The sequence below is a fragment of the Tympanuchus pallidicinctus genome, unplaced genomic scaffold, assembly GCF_026119805.1.
Source record: "Tympanuchus pallidicinctus isolate F22 unplaced genomic scaffold, pur_lepc_1.0 scaffold3, whole genome shotgun sequence".
In the NCBI taxonomy this organism is placed as follows: domain Eukaryota; kingdom Metazoa; phylum Chordata; class Aves; order Galliformes; family Phasianidae; genus Tympanuchus; species Tympanuchus pallidicinctus.
In genome coordinates this window covers 90891323-90909880 of record NW_026294747.1, presented here as the reverse complement: position 1 = coordinate 90909880, position 18558 = coordinate 90891323, and the positions used below count along the sequence as shown (strand labels likewise).

Genomic DNA, 18558 nt, shown 5'->3' with positions numbered 1-18558 from the left:
AAGGTGGAAGCGGCCAACTCGCGTTTGTTGTGATGCGTTTTGGGCCCCTTTTATTCAGGAGGATCTCAATGTCCTTTTAAGGGCCTTTCCTCTCTTTAATCCAATTTTTAAAAGGGAGCTGCTTATTTTAAAAACAGCTTTGGAAGGATTTCAAGCGTTACTCCTTGATTCCGTACGGTTTTTAGGTTTGCAATCCATTCCTATTTAATTTGGCAAATGCAAAACAAACATACTGCAAGAGCGGACTTCCCCAGAGAAATTTTTATACCTGACTTGTGCAGAGAAATGTACTGGGAGCGTGGAGCTGGGGCTCACGTTTCACTTTATTTAGATCTGCATTTATAACGCTAAGCCTATTGATAATAGCCTTCCTGTATAGGAACCAATAAAATGGTTCCTTGCACGGTATTAATTTTGTTAGCGGTGATACGGCCCTCAGAGGAATCTGATAAGGGTTTGTCCATCACGCGTTAACACATCTCGCATTTGGGAAACACAAACGGTATTACGGGAGGAAACGTAGGGACAACCTCGGAGGGTTTCCGCAGGGTGTCGGACTCCCTCCTATCCCCCATCCGACAGGAGATCCCGCTCGGCACTCAAGGGTAAGTCCGAGAACGCTGGGAATATAGGGCGCCTTTCCATCAAGGTTTTATGGCGACTGTGAAGTTGTAAGGACCTCTCCCTGCCGCAGCCTTCTAGTTGACGAAGACGGAGCCTCGGGAGGGCCCCAGCAGAGCGGCTTGCTCACTTGTGTCCCGCTGCCCCAGAACTACTAGTCCGGAGCAATGGCAAAACTGGGGAGAAAAAATAAAACAGTAATTTCCCTCTCGTAGGAGACCGCTCACCCCGGAGACCACGTGAGGCGTGTCAGAGCCGGGGGTGGGGGGACAGCGCTTCCCTCCGGGGCTCTCTGAACGCCAAGGGTAGGGCCGGGACGCGGCACTCCGCGCTGCTCTGGCGAGGACAGCGGGCAGAGCGGCCGCATCTCTTCCGGCCCCCCGGGAGCGGGGCTGCCGGCTCTGCTTCCCCGGGAGGAGATGCCGCGGGAAAGAGGAGTGAGCTCTGCTGCTCTCGAGTGGGCAGCGAGAGCTGGAAAACCTCGAGTAGTCCCAGGCTCCGCTCGGGCTGGAGAAGCCTTAATTCCTCTGGCCAGGCAGGCAGGCGACTTCAAAATGGCCTAAGCGAAAGATGATGGAAGTGAAAGCAAGCGATCATTAAGCGATTCATTAAAAAATCTATGTGTCTCTCTGTCTGCGTGCCTGTCTGTCTGCTATCTGTCTGCTCCCTCCGCCACAATTACAAATTGGCAGGACAGAGCTGTCTCCTATCTCAGGATTCATCTGCGTATCCTTCTCTCTATTATTTAATGCAGCGCTTGCGACAGAGACGGTGCTTCTGGAGAGGAGAAGAGTGAATGACCCAAAAGGGGGGAGGGAGAGGACCTGGAACCGGGGGGGGGAAATAAAAATGATCGCCCAAATATAAACACGCCAATAAACAGGGTGCGCAGCATCGTGCGAGCATCCATCTGAGCTGCTCACGTCTGGATTCTTTCTGTGGCATATGTCTGGCTTTGGATTTTAAATGGCAATCAGACCTCGGGAAGAATCCAGCGTTAACTACAGCATTAGAAGCTGCAACCGCACAATTAATCCTCCAGAGTGGCACTGCTCCCTCCGAGATTCCTAAGCGCAGCAGCCAGCTCTTTATCTCTTGGAAATGTTAGCTGGGGGTGATATGGGGCTGAAAGGGCTCCCTCCCTTTCAGGGTTTCGAACGCAGGAGACACCAGGGCCCTTTACACTTCCCGACGATTGTGATAAACAATAACACGTATCTCATTCTTAAAAAAAAAAAAAAAAGAAAAAAGAAAAAAAAAAAGAAAAAAAAAAAAGAAAAAAAAAAAGAGACAATCAAATAAAACGAGCAGAGCCTGAGCATAAAACACAGGGAGAGCCGCGGCTTTATTAATTTCGTGACACACACACGGGCTGCTCGGGGAGGTGAGCAAGGATCGCTTCCGGAGAGCCCGACCGCGGGGAGAGAGGAGCGATAATAAAAGCTTCATCTGGCCGCGGCCGCAGCCGGGGTGTCATAAACACCGCCGCGCAGAGCGGTGCGTGGGGCAGAGCGGAGAGAGCCGGGAGCCGCCGCCTGCCCCGCTCCGGCCCTGCCCCGCCGCGCCGCTCCGCACGTGTGCGTGTGGCTGGAAATCCATATTGCACATTAATATCCATCCATATCCCAAATTCAGAGGTCGACCTGAGAGCAAGCTCGGTGCATACGAAACCAGACGGGGAGGGGTTGCTGGGGAGGCCCGGGCTTCCATTGGCTGCAAGCGTTCGCCGCGGTGCGGGGGTATCTCTAATCATATTCAGCATGTTTTGCACAAGAAATGTCAGCCAGGAAGGGCTATCCGCTCCCTTCGCCAAATTATTCCACGACAATGTCATGCTCCGAGAGCCCGGCTGCAAACTCTTTCCTGGTGGACTCGTTGATCAGCGCGGGCAGAGGGGACGCGGCGGGAGCAGGAGGCGGAGGCGGAGGAGGAGGCGGCTACTACCCGGGCAGCGGGCTCTACCTGCCACAGGCGTCCGAGCTGTCCTACGGGCTGCAGGGCTGCGGACTGTTCCCCGTCCTAGGCAAACGCAATGAAGGTACTTCGCAAAGCATGGTCCCCAGCACGCACCCCTACGTGTCGGGGATGGAAGTGTGGCTAGACCCGCCCCGCTCCTGTCGCATGGAAGAGCCGGAGAGCCAGCAGGCCACCTCGTGCTCCTTCGCTCAAAACATTAAGGAGGAGAGCTCCTACTGCCTCTATGACTCAGAGAAATGCCCCAAGGGCTCGGCCGCCGCCGACCTCGCTCCCTTCCCGCGGCTGAGCTCCGAGGTCAGCCCCTCCGCCAACGGCACCGGGGTGCCGGTCCCGGGCTACTTCCGCCTCTCCCAGGCTTACGGCACCTCCAAGGGCTACGGCGCGGGACCGGCCGGGGCGGCCCCCTTCGCTCCGCAGCCCCCCGGCCGCTTCCAGCCGCCGCCGTCGGGGCCGCCCGTGCCGGAGGCGGGCAGGAGGGAGGACGAGGAGCGCTCCCCGAGCCCCTCGGCGTGCGGCTCCCAGCGGGAGGACGAGACCCGCGCTTCGTCGTCCACCGCCGAGGAGCTCTCCCCCGCGCCGTCGGAGGGCAGCAAGGCCTCTCCCGAGAAGGAGTCCGTAGGTAAGCGAAGCACGGCGGGGTGAGGCTTAGGAAACGGTGATAACGGTAATTAAAAAGGAAACGCGGGCGAGGAGCGTCACGACGCGAAAGGAGGATCCTGGCTGCCCAGCAGGGCTGCCAAGAAGCGCTGCTCGCGGTGACCTTCTGAACTTTGTAATATTCGGGCACGGGGTTGCCGTAAAAATTAACGTCCGTCCTATAGCTTAAAACCTCGAGAGCCTCCGCTCTGGGCAACTTTCGCCTGCGTGCGGCTTAAACGTATAGAAAAACGAGCTCAATCTTTCCCCTGCGATGGGAAGGTGCCTACCAGATAACAGAGATGTTTGTATGGCATCCAAAATAAGCAATAGGCAGTGCCAATAAATAAACCTATTAACGCGGTAAGTTATATTTTACGATCCAGAATGCTTTTCGGAATAACAGCCGCGCTGAAATGTGCCATCTATGAACTGCTATCAAATTAGACTGATGAATGCACAGCGAATATCCTTCAGCGTCTACACTAGATAACAGGGTTGTTATTTATTCATTCGCCTATTTATTTCCCTCTCCGGTCCCCATGGCGAAAGCCTAGCTCCCCTTCTGTGGGCCGCAGACTTTCTAGGCACTCCTCTCTGGCTGCATTTCAGACGCCCTGTTATTCCTTCAGGCGCCCCGTTGGAGAATAATAATAATTAAAAATAATTTAAAGATCAAAACGAAAGGCAAGCAAAGGAAAGCTCCTAGAGAGCCAGCCCCACGCCTGCGAGCCACTCCGAGCCATCGAGGGATCGGTGTTACTTCTTTCCCATACGGTTCCAGCGATAGGACTTCCCGCCCTGAAAGGAGGTGATTTTTTTCCCCCCTTTCTTTTATTATTATTATTTTTTCTTTCGCCAATTCGTGGGAGAGCAAAAGGCCATGGCGAGGCAGCCCGGGAGGCAGGGGGCTAGGGCCCTGCAGCTCACCTTGTTTTCAGCACCCAGAGCGCACTGGGGGGAAAGCTCAGATCCTCCCGTTTCGGGTGGCTTTTGTTTTTGGAAGCAGGTGTCTCGGGAGGGCCGAAAGGCTTCAGGCTCCGCACCGAGCCGCCCCCCAGGAACGGCGGGGTCGGAGCGGGGAGAAGCCCGTTTCGGGGGGTCGGAGCTGGACTCCCCTCCGAGCATCCCAGCAGAGGAAAGGCTGCCCCGTGGCAGCCCCAGGGCCTTTAGGAGAGCGCTCGGGAGCTTTCGGAAGGCCATCACACCCCAGCACTGGAGGAGCGAGCCCCTGTATGTGCACACACCCACACACGCTTTCCACCCTCTCCCCCAGCTGTTTGCTTCCTACCCGCTGGTAATGTCCCTCTTTTACTTTCTCAAAACTAGGCAATTCAAAAGGAGAAAATGCAGCAAACTGGCTAACCGCAAAAAGTGGCCGAAAGAAACGGTGCCCCTATACCAAGCATCAAACTCTCGAGCTGGAAAAGGAGTTTCTGTTCAATATGTACCTGACTCGTGAGCGTCGCCTAGAGATCAGCCGCACAGTCCATCTCACAGACAGACAAGTTAAAATCTGGTTTCAAAACCGCAGAATGAAACTGAAGAAAATGAACAGAGAGAATAGGATTCGGGAGCTCACAGCCAACTTTAATTTCTCTTGATGAACCTATAAACACATCTTTATGGTTTAAAGAGCCAGTATCATTTTCCTAGGCTGTAGTCATCCGCACCTGTATGGATTAACGATTTTAGACGTTCTCAGTATGTCCTTAAAGTCTTAATGGCTGCTTCGGGGCTGCGGGGGGAGCGGAAGAAAGCCATGCTAACGCTGAGGGCCATGTGTGAGCCTCCTCGGTTCCTGCAGCCTTCCCCGGGCCCGCTTTGCTCTTTCAAGCTTTGAAAGCCCAGAAATAGGATTTCAGGAGCTGCAAACATTACCCCCCCCTCTCCCCCCTTCTCCCAACCCCGTGTCTCTCCGAAAAGTGAAGGCGCATTCTTTTAAAATATAGGCGGTGTAACTCGGACTGTAAGTAGCTTCGGAATGAATTATTTAAGCCGTGCCATATTTCTATATATTGGGAGCTCAGCTTTTTCTCTCTCTGTTTTCCCTGTCTCCCCCCTCCCCCTTTATCCTTCCCAAAGCAGGACTTGCAATAATGAAATGCAGGCATCCTTTAAAAGGACTTCATGGGAACTAGCGTTAAGAGCAATTTTTTGTTCTTTACCTTGAAAGTCAATATTACGGCTTTGAAATTGGCCAGGAAAATGAAATCTCTTCTCTTTAAAGATATAAAAAAAAAGTTCGTCTCGCTCATGGACTAAATTATGACACTTACCTCTGAATTTCTCTCTCTCTTTCTGGTTGTAGATATTTACGTAACGTAGTTTTGCTTAAAGATGTGGAATTAGTGATTTTTTTTTTTTTTTTGGTCGATAAATAGCGTTACCGTTGGTAACACGGGATAAGCACACAACGATTCCCCCTTGAGAGAAAAAAAAAAAAAAAAAAAAAAAAAAAAAAAAAAAAAAAAGCCGTCACTTTTTCCTCACTAATTTCACTGCAAAGTGTACATCCTGAACATCAAAAGGACTTTCTGAGCCAGAGCCTGAGATAGCGAGGGAGAGTTCGTCCGTCTTCCTTTATACTGTGAAGTTACGTGCATCAAAGGGTCAAGCTTATAGGTGAAAAAGATTAGAGAAAGATTTTAAAAAGGAGAAAGAAAGAAGGGGAAAAACTATAAATACAGATATGTATAAATGTCTATTATTATTAAAATGCCGATACCGTTTTAAGCAAATGCATTCTATCGTTATTATAAATGTTAGTTCTAGCTATATCTAGTTCTTACCTTAAATCGGAATAAATTAATATTGTAATGCTGCTGTGCGTGAAAAAGACGATGTTTATGTTCTCATAGAAGAATAAAAAAAGTGGAATGAATCCTTTTAATTTTACCTCTTTTTGTGACTGTTTATCCTCAGGTTCTACTTTATGTCTTCGAGAACTTTTACAACAGGAATAGTTGCCTAAACCCCCTGCAATTACTTTAGGAATCTATTTAAATATTACCTAGACGGTCGTAATTTGTCTGGGCCATATAGCGATGGTGCTCTAAGGTTTGTCGGCTTTTGTTCAGTTTTATGACTTGCTAGTATATCTGGATTGTTGCTGTCTTGAACGAGTGGTTTCAGTTGACTGAGGAGCTGCACAGACTGAGGAAGCAAATTACAATTTCTTGAGGGTAGGGAAGAGATTTTTATTTTCTCACCCACCCCCCCACCCCCACCCCCTTTTAATCACACACCTTCGAGGGTGCAGAGATCTTTAGCTGCCGAGGACGGTGACAAACCGTAGCTTTATCTCAGGGCTCGGAAGAAACCGTGAAGGTGAGCGCAAGGGGAGGGGGGAGGTGAGAGCCGCCTCCGTGTCACCGGGCCCCCTCGGACAGGGCCGTTCCCTACCTGGCTGCATGCGGGAGCGCTTATTCCCCCCGGGCCGCCTTTGCATCCTCCCTCCTTCGCTGCATGCTTAGCTAGCGGGAGCTCGCACAAAGGGAAGGCACAACGAGGGCTGGCAGAGGAGCGACAGCTCCAGCTTTCTTCCCGGGTATGTGTGTGCTGGGAGGAGGGGGAGAGACTTTGAACCCGAGCTTAGAGGGAGCCGTTAGTTTTTTATGATGTAACATCGCAGCGGACGGCCTTCCCATCTGCATGGAGAGGCGAAAGCCGCCCTCGGGGGGGGGGGGGGAGGGGGGGGCTCTGATGCTATTTCTCTTGTTTCCCTGAACCCGGCTGGGGGGCGCGGGGGGCCCGACGGGGTGCGTGGGGGGCGAGAGGGACTGCGGGGTCACGTTTCTGGTTTTATTTCCGTAGCGGGATCCTTGAGTTAAAGACCACGGCTATGGGGAAAGTAACTATTAGCGCCTGAGAACTGCTCTGTGGTTTAGGTAGTTTCATGTTGTTGGGGCTCCACCTTTCTCTCTACAGCACGAAACTGCCTTAATTACTTCAGCTGATATCATCACCAGGTATGCTTGGTGCGAGGGTCCTTTGTGCCCGAAGAAATCTTAGCGCCGAAGTTATCTGTAGGCGTCAAGTCCCAATGCCATTGTTCCCCATCTGCAACGGAGGCTCCTCTGATTCCTCAGATAAACACGGCAGCCGAGGGGGGAAGCTTGACAAGTTCTTCAAGGTTAGCTAGCTCCTAAGCGAGTCCCTGCCTGCTTGCGGGATTTTCATATCTCTCGTAGGTTGCATTCAAGGTCAGGTGCGTTTTTGCATTCCGCTCGGCGTGGGTAGAGCTCGGGCGGAGGGATCGGAAGGGGGGCGAGGGCGGGGAGCGCTTATTTTTTTTTTCCGTCTGGATTTATTCAAAAACGGAGGACGAAAAGCTCTCGGCCGCCCGGGGGAGGGGAGAGACGGAGCCGGGCAGCCCCTTTTCCAGGGGCGTACCGACACACGGGGCTCCGGGCCGCCCGCCCCGCCGAGCCCGCTCTCGTCCACGCGGTTCCCGAGGGGTGACCTCGGAACCCCGAGCCCTCGACGTCGGGCCCGCTCCCCCGGGCTCATCGCCACGAGGCCCACAAGGCCTCGGTTACGATCACGATTGCAGCGTGCCCGGAGCCGCTCTCCGCGGCGGCGGAACGGGCAACAGCGACCTCTCCGGGCCCGCCGCCGCCGCTCCTCCGCGCCGCGCCCGCCGCCTTTTGTGTCCGCGGCGCCCGCGGCGGGGGCGGCCTCCCTCCGGGCTCTGCGTCCGCAGCACAGGGCGGCCAGCGCGCTCTGAACCGGTTGCCCCGCAGCGGAAAGGCGGGCACGGGAACGGGCAGGGAAAGGCATTCCTGTGGGGTTGGGTTTGGCTTTCTATGTTTTTTTTCCTTCTCCCCCCCCCTCCCTCCCCCATTATTTTTTTTTTTTCCCCTAAATGACCGATCGATTATTTCTGCTTAAAGAGAAGGAAAAACTTCTTTTTCTGAAGCTCCAGACGGGGCTGCAGAAACAGAGAGCGGTTAGATAGCGGATTTGAGGCAGACCTACCCTAGCTGGATCTTCGCGGGAGACGCCTCGGCCGGGCCAGGAGCAGATGTGTACACCGCAGTCCCACAGCACTGCTCGTGTCTGCTTGTGAGCACCGTGCTGTTGTCGGGCTGCCCTGTTCTGTGTACACACCGACGGTGTATTTACAGTGTGTGCGTGCCTCTGTAGCCTTCACGCACAGCTTTTCCTCTGTGCTTTATATCTCTTTGGATTCACATCGCTCCGCTTTTGGACCGCTTCCCCCAAACTCTGAGTCATTCTTTCCGCCCGCTGTGCCAAAGCACCGCTCCGCGCCGGTGGGTTCCGTCCGAATCGTTCACAGCGGCAGGAAAAGGCGAGACGGAATTCCAGCGCAAAATCCTCGCAAAGCCCGCGGCCGCGGAGCTCTGCCCCTCGCAGAGGCGTGCTTCCTGCCTCAGCAAGAGGGATGGGAGCGCCGCGGGTTTCGCTGTGCCGGGATGTAGGCCGGGAAGGGTTTTATTCGGCCACGAGAACGGTGTCTCGTGCCTGGAAATCCCGATTTCGTACCGCGGTGGGATGGCCGGTTTGTCTTTCCCGGGATCTGCTGCCCCAAATCCCGCAGTAACCGGCAAGGTAAACGGTACGAAATCGGTGCAGCCTCCCACGAGCTCTCGTGGCTCGTATGAAAAACGTACTTTGGGGGAAACTGAGCCTAAAAGGTCGAAAAGGGAGGCGAGCGCTCGAGCGCTATCAGCAGCGCTGTGACCGCGTGAAAAACGCCTGTAATTATTTGCCATATTTTAACTCGCGCTTTCCGCACAACCTCTCCTGCCGCTCGGGTGTTGGCAGCGAACGCGTTCTGAATTTTACAGGGAAATAAAAATGCAGACGCGTTCTTTTAAACGTTATTGTTATTGTTATTCATTTGCTATTATTTTTGGTGAGGAACCAAAAAAATTGAAACCCGCCGCAAGTTGAGAACCCAAATTCGAATATAAACATCCAGGACTCCTGCAGCTAAGATTATTTTTTTCTGAATGGAAAAAGGAAGTTCTACAATCACATTTCACCACAGCTGACTCTTAATAATAAATATAAATGACGTCGAGTTCCGTCTTTCCAGGAAAGAAATACAATTATTTTTCGCTATTACGGCGCGTCTATACAACGGCCACAAAAAATAGCGGAGGAGACCTTTATGTACATTTTTTGAATTGTTCGAAACTAACGGGCTCCCCGTTTGCGGGGATCCCGTAAGTGTTTTATAATTTTCTAACTCTAATAGGGGATAACAGTTTCATTATGGGCCTTTGTAATCCTGAATGGGGAGAGAGCGTCGTTAAAATGGGATCTCCGCGCGATTTCTGACTAAACTGTTGGGAGGACATGAAAAGAAAAAGCGAGAAACAGAGAGGGGAGAGAGAGGGAGAGAAGCGGCCCACACAGCCATGTAAAACTAATTAGAACCACACTTTTGCACGCACGATATTTACATGTGATTTTAATTCTCACTCGGCCTTCCCTTCCGTTCAGGGGGCTCTGCTTTCAGCACAGCACACCCCGAGCACCCCGAGGCTCCTACGGGGATTTCGGGGCTCCCCCCGCACACCGCAGCACCGCGCGTCCGCCGGAGGGACGGGGACCGGCGGCGGCGAGGGCGCGCAGCGCATCCCCGTTTAATCCCTAACACTGGCCTTGGATCTGGCCGCGCCTTGCTTTCCCCCCTCTCCCTCCCCTCCTTCCGCGGAGGACCGTAACCCTCCGCTCGGTTTCCAGAGCGCGTCCTGCTGCCAGATCAATAACTTCTCTCTGTTCCTCGGGGCGCGGGGCGGCCGAAAGCGAGAGCCCCTTTTACATCCTCCCCTCCGAGCGCGGTGCCTCACTGCAGCGGGCACACGGCGCTTTTTCTCCCCTTCCTCCCCCCAACCCCCCCGCCGCTTGGCTACATAGTTAAGAATAAATCGGAGCCAGCGACGCCGCTGCCCGCCGCTGCCCGGCTCCCGGCGGCCCCTCTGCCGGGGGGGGGTCCAAGGGCAGGGCCGGGCGAGGAGGGAGCTTCGGTCACTGCCGCGCTCAGTCCGGCCCGAGGGGGCCGAATCGCCGTGCCCCGGTCCTGCCCGGGTCCTCTTACGGCCCTTCGGAGCGGCTCCGGCCGTGGGATGCGTCGGGTTTGACTTTTCGTTGCCGGTCCCGCTTAGCGCGGAACGGAACGGGATTATTTACAGGGAGCTCCCAAACGAAACACAATGGTATAATTTAACCTTTCCGAGCACTCGTAAATTTTTACTGCTGTGAAACACAGCGATGCAAATGAGCGCGCTCATAGTTACTGACTTCATAACAACCCCGTGGCTCCCGAAACAATAACTCCTTATGAAATATAATAAATATGTATTTAAATACAGTACGCCGCAACTGCTATTTTGCTTCTTTTTATTGCTTCGATTGTTGTATAATTTTATGTGAAGGTCTCCGACCAGAAGGGTTTGGTGGTTTTTTTTGTGCCTTTTTTTTTTTTTTTTTTTTTTCGTAGGGAACGCGACTCACTGATGGGATGATTAATTACGGTATAAAATAGTCCGCTTAAACGAAAAAAAAAAAAATAAAAAAGAGAGAGGGGGACGAAGAGAGGAAGAGGAGAGAAAGAAAGGGAAGGGGGGGCCGTAATGCGGAATCCGATCTTTTAATCTCAGTTGGCCGCAATTAAAACAAACTCCGCCGTATAACTCAAATATCCCTTTGCATAAAAACATATGGCCTCGCTATAAAAATGATGGCTGGAAAACACTGACCCATTAATAGCCCGCGGACTGATTTATACTTTATTGTTCTGCTCCCCCGCCACGTGACCGGGGCAGCCAATGGGCGCCCGGGCTGCCCCCAACTTATTACTGACTCTACTTCTCCGCCAGCACCAAGTTGTTACGTGAAAGCCGCAGCCCCGAATTGCGGCGGGTCGGGCGCCCGCGCCGCGCCGCGCCATGTCGGCCCCCGGGACCCTCAGCAACTACTACGTGGACTCCTTCCTGGTGCCGGAGGGGGACGAGCTGGCGGCCCCCCGCTACGCGCCCGCGCCGCTGGGGCCGCCGCCGCGCCCGGCGCTGGCCGAGCACCCCGAGCTGACCCCCTGCAGCTTCCAGCCCAAGGCGCCCGTCTTCGGCCCCCCCTGGAGCCCCGCGCACCCCGCCGGCGCCAGCGGCGTCCCCGCCGTGTACCACCCCTACGCGCACCACCAGGCGCCCGTGGCACCGCCCGACGGCAGGTACATGCGTTCGTGGCTCGAGCCTGTGCCGGGCTCCTTGTCCTTCCCCGGGTTACCTACCAGCAGGCATTACGGCATTAAACCTGAACCGCTGGCGGCCAGAAGGGGTGACTGTACCACGTTTGACACTCACACTTTGTCTCTGTCTGATTATGCTTGTGGTTCTCCTCCAGTTGATAGGGATAAGCAAAGCCACGAAGGCGCATTCTCTGAAAACAATGGAGAAAGTGAGGCAAACGGAGAGAAACCACACATTGATCCAAGTAAGTGGGGCTGCGGGGAGGCGCGTTTGGGGCCGGGGAGGAGGCGCGGTGCGGGGCTCCGCGCTGCCCGGGCACCGGGGGCTGAGATCCGCGCTGCCCCTCGCGGGCTCTGCCGGGATCCGGGACGGCTGCGGCTCTACGGGCCGAGGGGAGAACAAAAACCCTCTGTGCGGCTGCGACTTGAAATAAAATAAAATAAAATAATTGGAAAAAAAAAATCCCATCTCTCCCACCTTCCCCGCCCCCCCTCCCCCGGCCACCCCAGCCAACTTCGCAGGACATACTCGCATCCTCCCGTAGCACTCACGGAGCGGGTGCCCGAGAAGCATTGGATGTGAATGTGAGCTGCGGGGCCGTGGGAAGGGGGGCGGGGGGGGAGTGGGGGCAGCTCAGGGCCGGCAGCCGGAACCTCGCCGTTGCTCGGTGCCCTCCTCCCCCTCCGCCTCCCGGCGGAAATGCCCGCGCTGGGCGCCGCGGGGCCGCGGAACGGAGCTGCTCCTGTTAATAACGCCGTGCAAATAAGGGCCCTGAGCTGCAGGGGCTGTAATGACTACGGCCGTGGGCCGGCTCGTCAGCTCCCCGAGTCCTGCCAGCAATGACACGGGAGAAGGGTGAATTGTAACAGAGAACCAATTCAGACGAGCTGCCGCTCCGGCCGGGCTGGCACTCGGAGCGGCTGCGGGGAGGGCAGGAAGGAAGGAGGCAGCCAGCAGAGAGCAGGAGGACGGGTGTTTTCAAACTGCATCCTACAAACAACTAAAAAAAAAGCGAAGGGAGGCGGGGGCGGCGTGGCTCTGCTCTCAGGGGTCTCTGTGACCCCTCCCGTGAGTGGGGATGTGGGTGCTCCGTGCCCACCGCGGAGACGAGGGGCACCCCGACACCAGGACCCCCCCACACCCACAAGACACCCCCCTGAGCCTCAACTTCTCCTCTCGCTCCCCCCGCAGATAACCCTGCTGCTAACTGGCTCCACGCGAGGTCCACCCGGAAAAAGCGCTGCCCTTACACCAAGCACCAGACGCTGGAACTGGAGAAGGAGTTTCTGTTCAATATGTATCTCACCAGGGACCGCAGGTACGAGGTGGCCAGGCTCCTCAACCTCACCGAGAGACAAGTGAAAATCTGGTTTCAGAACAGGAGGATGAAAATGAAGAAAATCAACAAAGACCGAGCGAAGGATGAATGATGGAGATACGCAGGTTAAATGGAAAAAAATAATTAAAAAAAAGCATAAAGTAAAACAAAAACAACAACAAAAAAAGCAAACAACAAAAAAATAAAAACAACACCAACAAAACCCTCCCCTCGAGCCCTGCCATGCAATGCGTCTGGGTCCAGGCCTCAATTGTTTTTCCAAGGCAAATTCTGATTACGATTGTACCTTGCTTGTCACAGTAGCATGGAGAGGCCAGTTGCCAGGAGAGGTACAGTAAGACTTTTCATTTTCTAATAGGAAAGAAAAAGGGGGCATTAGCACGAAACGGCTGTTGAGCTAGCTTGTATAAATCTACCTGTTTCTTCACTTAAGAAAAAGAGGAAAAAAAAAAAAAAAAAAAGAGAAGGGAAAAGAAAAAAAAAAATAGAACGACGAGCAAAAACTACCTTTTCATAATGCACAACTATTTACGGACTGTATAGTTTAGTCAACGTAGTTAATTTTATTCGCTTTTTGCGCGGCAGAGAGATCTCTGCTCTAATACTTGAACACTGTGTTTTATTGTGGTAATTATGTTTGTGACTCAATTTATGTGCTTGGGTGCTGTACCGGATGTAATTGTGTAAGCTAGAATTCAATTTGAACTCAGGTTGTTTATTATAAAAATGGCATAGAGTATAGCTCTGTAGCGTATTAAGTCTTTTCTGTATAATTAGACAGTTAACCTTTGATTGTAAAATATATATATTATATATATATCCCAATTTAAACACACACACAAAAGTAGAAAAAAAGTTTGTCCGGGATGTCTGGGAATGGCTATTCTCAAAATACATGGAAACGAGTTGTTTTAGTATGCACAGTTGATATATATATCGTACTGTCTGTGTCAGTTGTATATATGATCTATATATGAAAAAGTGACTAAGCAGACTAGCTTAATATTGTTTTTGCACCAGTGAGCAGTTAGCAGATTTCGGAGCTATACGTATATGTGAAAGGGTAACTACCTATGGTTTACGTTTTAATTTTAATCGAATGATTTGATGGTTGTTGTAATGAAGGTTAATTTTATTGATAATAAATTATACGCTATAAAAACCTACATTTGGTTATTGTAAATTTGTATCGCTTATTAAAAAAAAAAAAATCATAGTAATAATAAATCCGGGAAGTGATGTTGATGCAGAACGTACACTGTCTATTTTGAAATAGTTACCTCATGGCCTACTGACCAAATCGTTGTGTTGAAATGATATTTAACTTTTTGCCAAATAAAATATATTGATTCTTTTCTATTCCGTGATGTTTTAAGGTTCTTAAGCAGGAGTTCCACCCAAAGTCCCCAGCGGATGTGGCGGGGCTGAAAGCCGAGCTGGGGCTTCTTGTGTGCTCTTCTGCAAACGCAGAGCCCCAGCACGGGAAAAACTGGGCTGTTTTTGGCTCTAAATGGGTCCGGAATGCCTTTGGTTCCCCGAGGGGGTGAGGCCCAGCTCCCCCCTCCCGGACACCGCTTCGGAAGCCGGCGCTTAGCGATGGAGATCGGCAGCTCCTGCAAAGAGGAGCGGGGGCTCCCACTCACGTTAAGGCGATTTTATTCCATTTCTACGGCGGGGCGGGGGTTGGTGCGGACCGACCCGAAACGTGCAGCTCTCCGCAGAGCGGGCCGTCACATAAATCGGTGCAGACGGCGACATTTAGACCTGGCCGCTTCATTGCTCCTCGATAACGCGCCCGGAGCTCGGCGTGCTGCAGCGAGCTGGGGAAGGAACCCGCGCTCCGAGCCCATTCTAAATCCCTTTCTGGAGATAATCGCCCGTGCAAAAATATGGTATTGAGAACGTCCCCCATTTCTTTCTCCCTTCGTCTCCGCTTAGGGGATTTTTTTTTTTTTTTCCTTTTTTAAATGTCCCGTGGCAAATAAAAACAACCCGCTGCATTTTACTAGCGCCGCAGATTATGTATGTATATAGAGAGACAGAGAGAGATAAAATTTTACTGACAATTATGGTAGAATTTATGGTGTCAATTTTACTCGCTGGTTCAGTCGAGGGAAAGAGCAGGGCTGGAGCAGGGGAGGCAAAATCCGATTATTCCTGTACAGCAACAACAGAAGGGAGAAAAGAGATTCTTCGGAGCGGGAGATTTCTGCGCCCCCCCCTCTCGTCCACCCCTCCCCCGCCGCCCCGAGCCAAACCGGGCTCTGCAACAAAAGAAATCGCGGAGTCTGCGAGCTCTGCGCTGCAGCCGCGTTGGGGCAGACATATTTCCGCGAGGGCGGCTCTGCGCGCCCCGACACCCCGACAGGGTGGGAGCGGAGCCCGCTCCGCTACCGCGTATCCATCGCACAGATATGTACCGAGAGCCAAATAAGACGGAGCGCACTCGTGGTCTTTGGCAGAAGTTGTTGTTAGGAAAATTCAGAGCCGTGCAGCGCAATAAAAGAAAATGACTGCTGTAACCGTTTATGGGGTGTAAAACGCTGCAGGGCGAAAGGCAGAATGTAGGGAGCCGCCACGGAGCGTACAGATGTGCAGAACTGCGGGGGCAAAACGCTGTCGGCTTCACCTTGAAAAAAAAAAATAATAATAATAAAAGAAATCCGGGGTAAGATTTGATGAGTTCTAATTAGTGAAAGGAGCTCGTTCTGGCGTGCACACACAAAAAAACCCTAATTGAGCCCCTAGCCGGTGTTTGGGATGCTGGGACGCCCTCTGTTGTTGCAGACAGAGGCAACTTCAAAGAATCAGCATTAAGAGTGTGTAATAAATGACGGGTCTGCAAACTGTCTGGAATTCGGCCCTTAATGAGTTTACAACTGTCCAGCCACAATTAAGATTTTCTACAAAAGCCTTTTCATTTGTTTTGTCTGGCTGTTTTAGATAAAGCGAGCGAGCGGAAATAACAGCCTTTATGAGCCTCCCCCCCGGCCGGGCTGGGCCAGGCGCGGACGCGGACGAGGAGCTGCGGGGCGCGGCCGGAGCGGGGCCGCCTGCGCGGTGCAGTTCCGCGGGGCGAGGCGGGCTGGCGGCGCGCCTTCTCGCCGGCAGGTGGCGCTGTGAGCCCGCGAAAGAGCAGCCACCCGCCATCAAGCGCTCGGTCGCCTCCCGCCAGCGCCTAAAATGTCGACGGTGTGGGTGCAGAACGCGGGCCGGAGCCACGGGCTGCGCGTCAACAAAGGCCGAGTTCTTTTTTTTTTTTCCCCACTATTTTTTTGCTCGCTCTCTCTCTCTCTCTCTCTCTCTCTCTCTCTCTCTCTCTTTTTTTAAAATCCATTTCTTCTTCTTCTTCTTCTTCTTTATTTTTATTTTTTTCCTTTCCTTCTCCTTATCCCCGGCTCACTGAGCCATTAGGGCACAGTGCGGGTAGCATCAATGTGTGGCCGCAGCAAAAGCTCGCTCCTCACCGAGTCCCGCGTTATTATTCTCAAAGCATCCACCATGCTCCCTGTCAGCTGACAAAGCCGCGGCACAGAGCTGCGAGCCCGTCCCCTCCTTCCCCGACCCTCGTCCCCCTCAAATCCTCCCGTTTTCCCGGTGAGGAATGACATATACAGAAAATGCGGGGACAGCAGCGCTGGGACAGAGCAGGGGGAATCGGAGTGCTCCCCGCTCCAGCCGGCCCTGCCCGGGGCATGCGGTGGGCACGGGCAGCCCTCGGAGAGCGTGGCAAAGACGGGAGAAGCAGCGCTGCGGAGCTTTAATTGGAAAATTATTTACTGGAGAAAGGAAATTTCCAACATCTGTCTCTGGTACAAATAAAACTCTGCCTGCGTCCTCGGCAATTCCCGCTCCGTGCGACCCGCTGTACTTCCATAGTACAGATGCTAACAGTCGGGTACTCCGCAAACTTGACGCGTCTCAAAGTCACTCCTAACTTCTTCTGGCCCGCTACTCTGATTTCCTCCTCTCGTTTTCGTATTTTTCTCCGTTTTGCTTTTGTTGGCTTTCGGTCTTTGGAATGAGAAGTAGTGGGGAATGGTAGCTCGTGTTCACATGTTGCCGAAAGAAAGGGGAGAAAGTAATTGGAGAGAAAACAGAAGTGGGAGGGAAGGAAGCACAAAATGTGCTCTGCTAGAAGATCGTTGTATTTTTCAACTTAGAGTCAGACAAGAGAAAGAAAGAAAAAAAAAAAGCTGAACAGCGCTGTGTAACAGAACCGCTTTCTCTGCGTTTTATTTACATTTCCTTAAATCAAAGCCAATATCTTAACATCGAAATTCAGCATCGGAAAGGAATGCGCGCTCTGTGCTATTTTTTCCCCACCCCGTTGTAAAGATTTAATTCTTTCTAGGGATGGAGAGCAGCAGCCACTCCCCGCTTTCTAATAAGAGCCTTCTTATCAAATGTTTGTCTACAAAGGCGTTGTTAAACTTGTTATGATTAATTCCTTTTTTTTTTTTTTTTCTTTTTTTTTCCGAGGGCAGTAAAACTGCACCGAAATTAAGAAGTGTTTATGCGTCGTCATGAGAAGTAATAACGTGGCACAGCGCGCTCCATTATAATCGGGGATAAATTACGGCGGGATTCTAAAACAAAAAAAAATCCTCTCTAGTGCGAAGCACATCGCGATCCCTCTCGGCACATGAGCCATAACAGGGCAGTGCTCCCAGGTCGCGCGTAACTTCTGAGCACCGTTTAATCGCTACCTTTGACTTCCCGGAAAAGCTCGGGACGCACAGTGAGGCACCCCCGGTTCTCCCACGTAAAAAATAAATGCAGTGAATGCCGCCTGGAGGATTATTTTTAAAGCGTGTGAGAAGATTGCAGTGACGGAAACCTCGCAATCTCAGCTCGCTCGCTATTTCCTCGACTGTAATATATAGACATATATATACACATTTGAATACGTTTTGCAGGCTGCTGTGTCCGAGGTTGTTTGCATGCGACAGAATGAGACATTTCGGGGCTATTTCCGAGCAGCGCCGTGCCGGCGTTGGGCGAATACGCGGGGGGTGGGCGCGCACATAAGGCGGTGGGGGCCAATTCGGATCTGCTTCGACGATTTGTTTGGCGGGAGGCATTTTGACGTTGTTTTTATTAGTATTTGTGAGTTGGCAGATAAAAAGCTGCTAGCAAAATAAAAGAAAAGGCGGTGGTCACAACACACCCCCGCAAAGCTAACGGCATCGCAGCGCATATTTTGCAGGCACGCGGAACCCGAAATACACGCGCCCAACCCCGCCGTTCGCTTCGACGTTATCAATATTAGAGTCTAGACATCGGCTATGTTTGCCATTTCTTTCTCTTCGCGTCTTGGTATGTTGTCACCAGAGGAGCAATTTATTGGTCTAATGTCATCTACTTCAGCTTCTTTGATCTTCTGAGTCGTCGTCTTGTTTGCTTCGCGTTCGTTTAACTTCTTGGGCCTTTCTTCCCCTCCGGCAGCCTCTTCTGCCGGAATGTTCCCACATCGACCGCAGCGATATTGCCAAAATCGGAATAAACTCGAGCAGAGACCTTTTCTCCAGATTCTCCCCCGCGCCTCCGAGTATCAGCCGCGTTTTCACGTGCCTGGCGCTTGGCACATCTCTAGGAGCAGCCGCCACATTTGCATGCTCTGAGGCTGCAATATCTCGGGGACCTCGCTCTAAGAATTTACTCGCTTCTGTCAGAAACCTGTATTCATGGGGCTGCAATAACCGCGCATAAAGGCTCCCCAAGGGCGAGCGTGGAGGTGTGCGGGGGGGAGAGGGTGTTCCA

General features: G+C 52.5%; 2 protein-coding genes and 2 long non-coding RNA genes across 7 annotated transcripts; 3 read left to right on the top strand and 1 right to left on the bottom strand.

Annotated features, from left to right (window-relative positions):
* Positions 1–1470: 1470 nt before the first annotated feature.
* HOXA10 (homeobox A10) lies at positions 1471–6127 on the top strand. Its single transcript, XM_052694400.1, has 2 exons — positions 1471–3217; positions 4564–6127. Exons 1-2 carry the CDS (start codon positions 2398–2400, stop codon positions 4836–4838), a joined length of 1095 nt encoding a protein of 364 aa, XP_052550360.1. The 5' UTR covers positions 1471–2397; the 3' UTR covers positions 4839–6127.
* LOC128086136 (uncharacterized) lies at positions 4804–8526 on the bottom strand. Of its 3 annotated transcripts, XR_008209255.1 has the most exons (5): positions 6640–6905; positions 6483–6545; positions 6248–6390; positions 5514–5660; positions 4804–5071 (listed from the first exon to the last, which is right to left on the bottom strand). It is a non-coding gene; the product is annotated as an uncharacterized LOC128086136 (long non-coding RNA). The 3 variants fall into 3 exon arrangements; XR_008209254.1 differs by lacking the exons at positions 6483–6545; positions 6640–6905 and adding an exon at positions 8215–8526; XR_008209253.1 differs by having other exon boundaries at positions 6483–6903.
* Positions 8527–10222: 1696 nt separating this feature from the next.
* Positions 10223–14154, top strand: HOXA9 (homeobox A9). The gene is made up of 2 exons (XM_052694403.1): positions 10223–11700; positions 12648–14154. Exons 1-2 carry the CDS (start codon positions 11157–11159, stop codon positions 12884–12886), a joined length of 783 nt encoding a protein of 260 aa, XP_052550363.1. The 5' UTR covers positions 10223–11156; the 3' UTR covers positions 12887–14154.
* Positions 14155–16122: 1968 nt separating this feature from the next.
* LOC128085805 (uncharacterized) lies at positions 16123–18174 on the top strand. 2 transcript variants are annotated; one of them, XR_008209103.1, is made up of 2 exons: positions 16123–16607; positions 17283–18174. It is a non-coding gene; the product is annotated as an uncharacterized LOC128085805 (long non-coding RNA). The 2 variants fall into 2 exon arrangements; XR_008209104.1 differs by having other exon boundaries at positions 17278–18174.
* The last annotated feature ends 384 nt before the right edge of the window (positions 18175–18558 follow it).

Bases quoted from the DNA above. Each gene is read 5' to 3' on its own strand.
- HOXA10 (XM_052694400.1), top strand. From the start codon at position 2,398: ATGTCAGCCAGGAAGGGCTATCCGCTCCCTTCGCCAAATTATTCCACG. The intron at 3,218-4,563 runs GTAAGCGAAGCA...TCTCAAAACTAG, and splicing joins TCCCGAGAAGGAGTCCGTAG to GCAATTCAAAAGGAGAAAAT.
- HOXA9 (XM_052694403.1), top strand. From the start codon at position 11,157: ATGTCGGCCCCCGGGACCCTCAGCAACTACTACGTGGACTCCTTCCTG. The intron at 11,701-12,647 runs GTAAGTGGGGCT...CTCCCCCCGCAG, and splicing joins GAAACCACACATTGATCCAA to ATAACCCTGCTGCTAACTGG.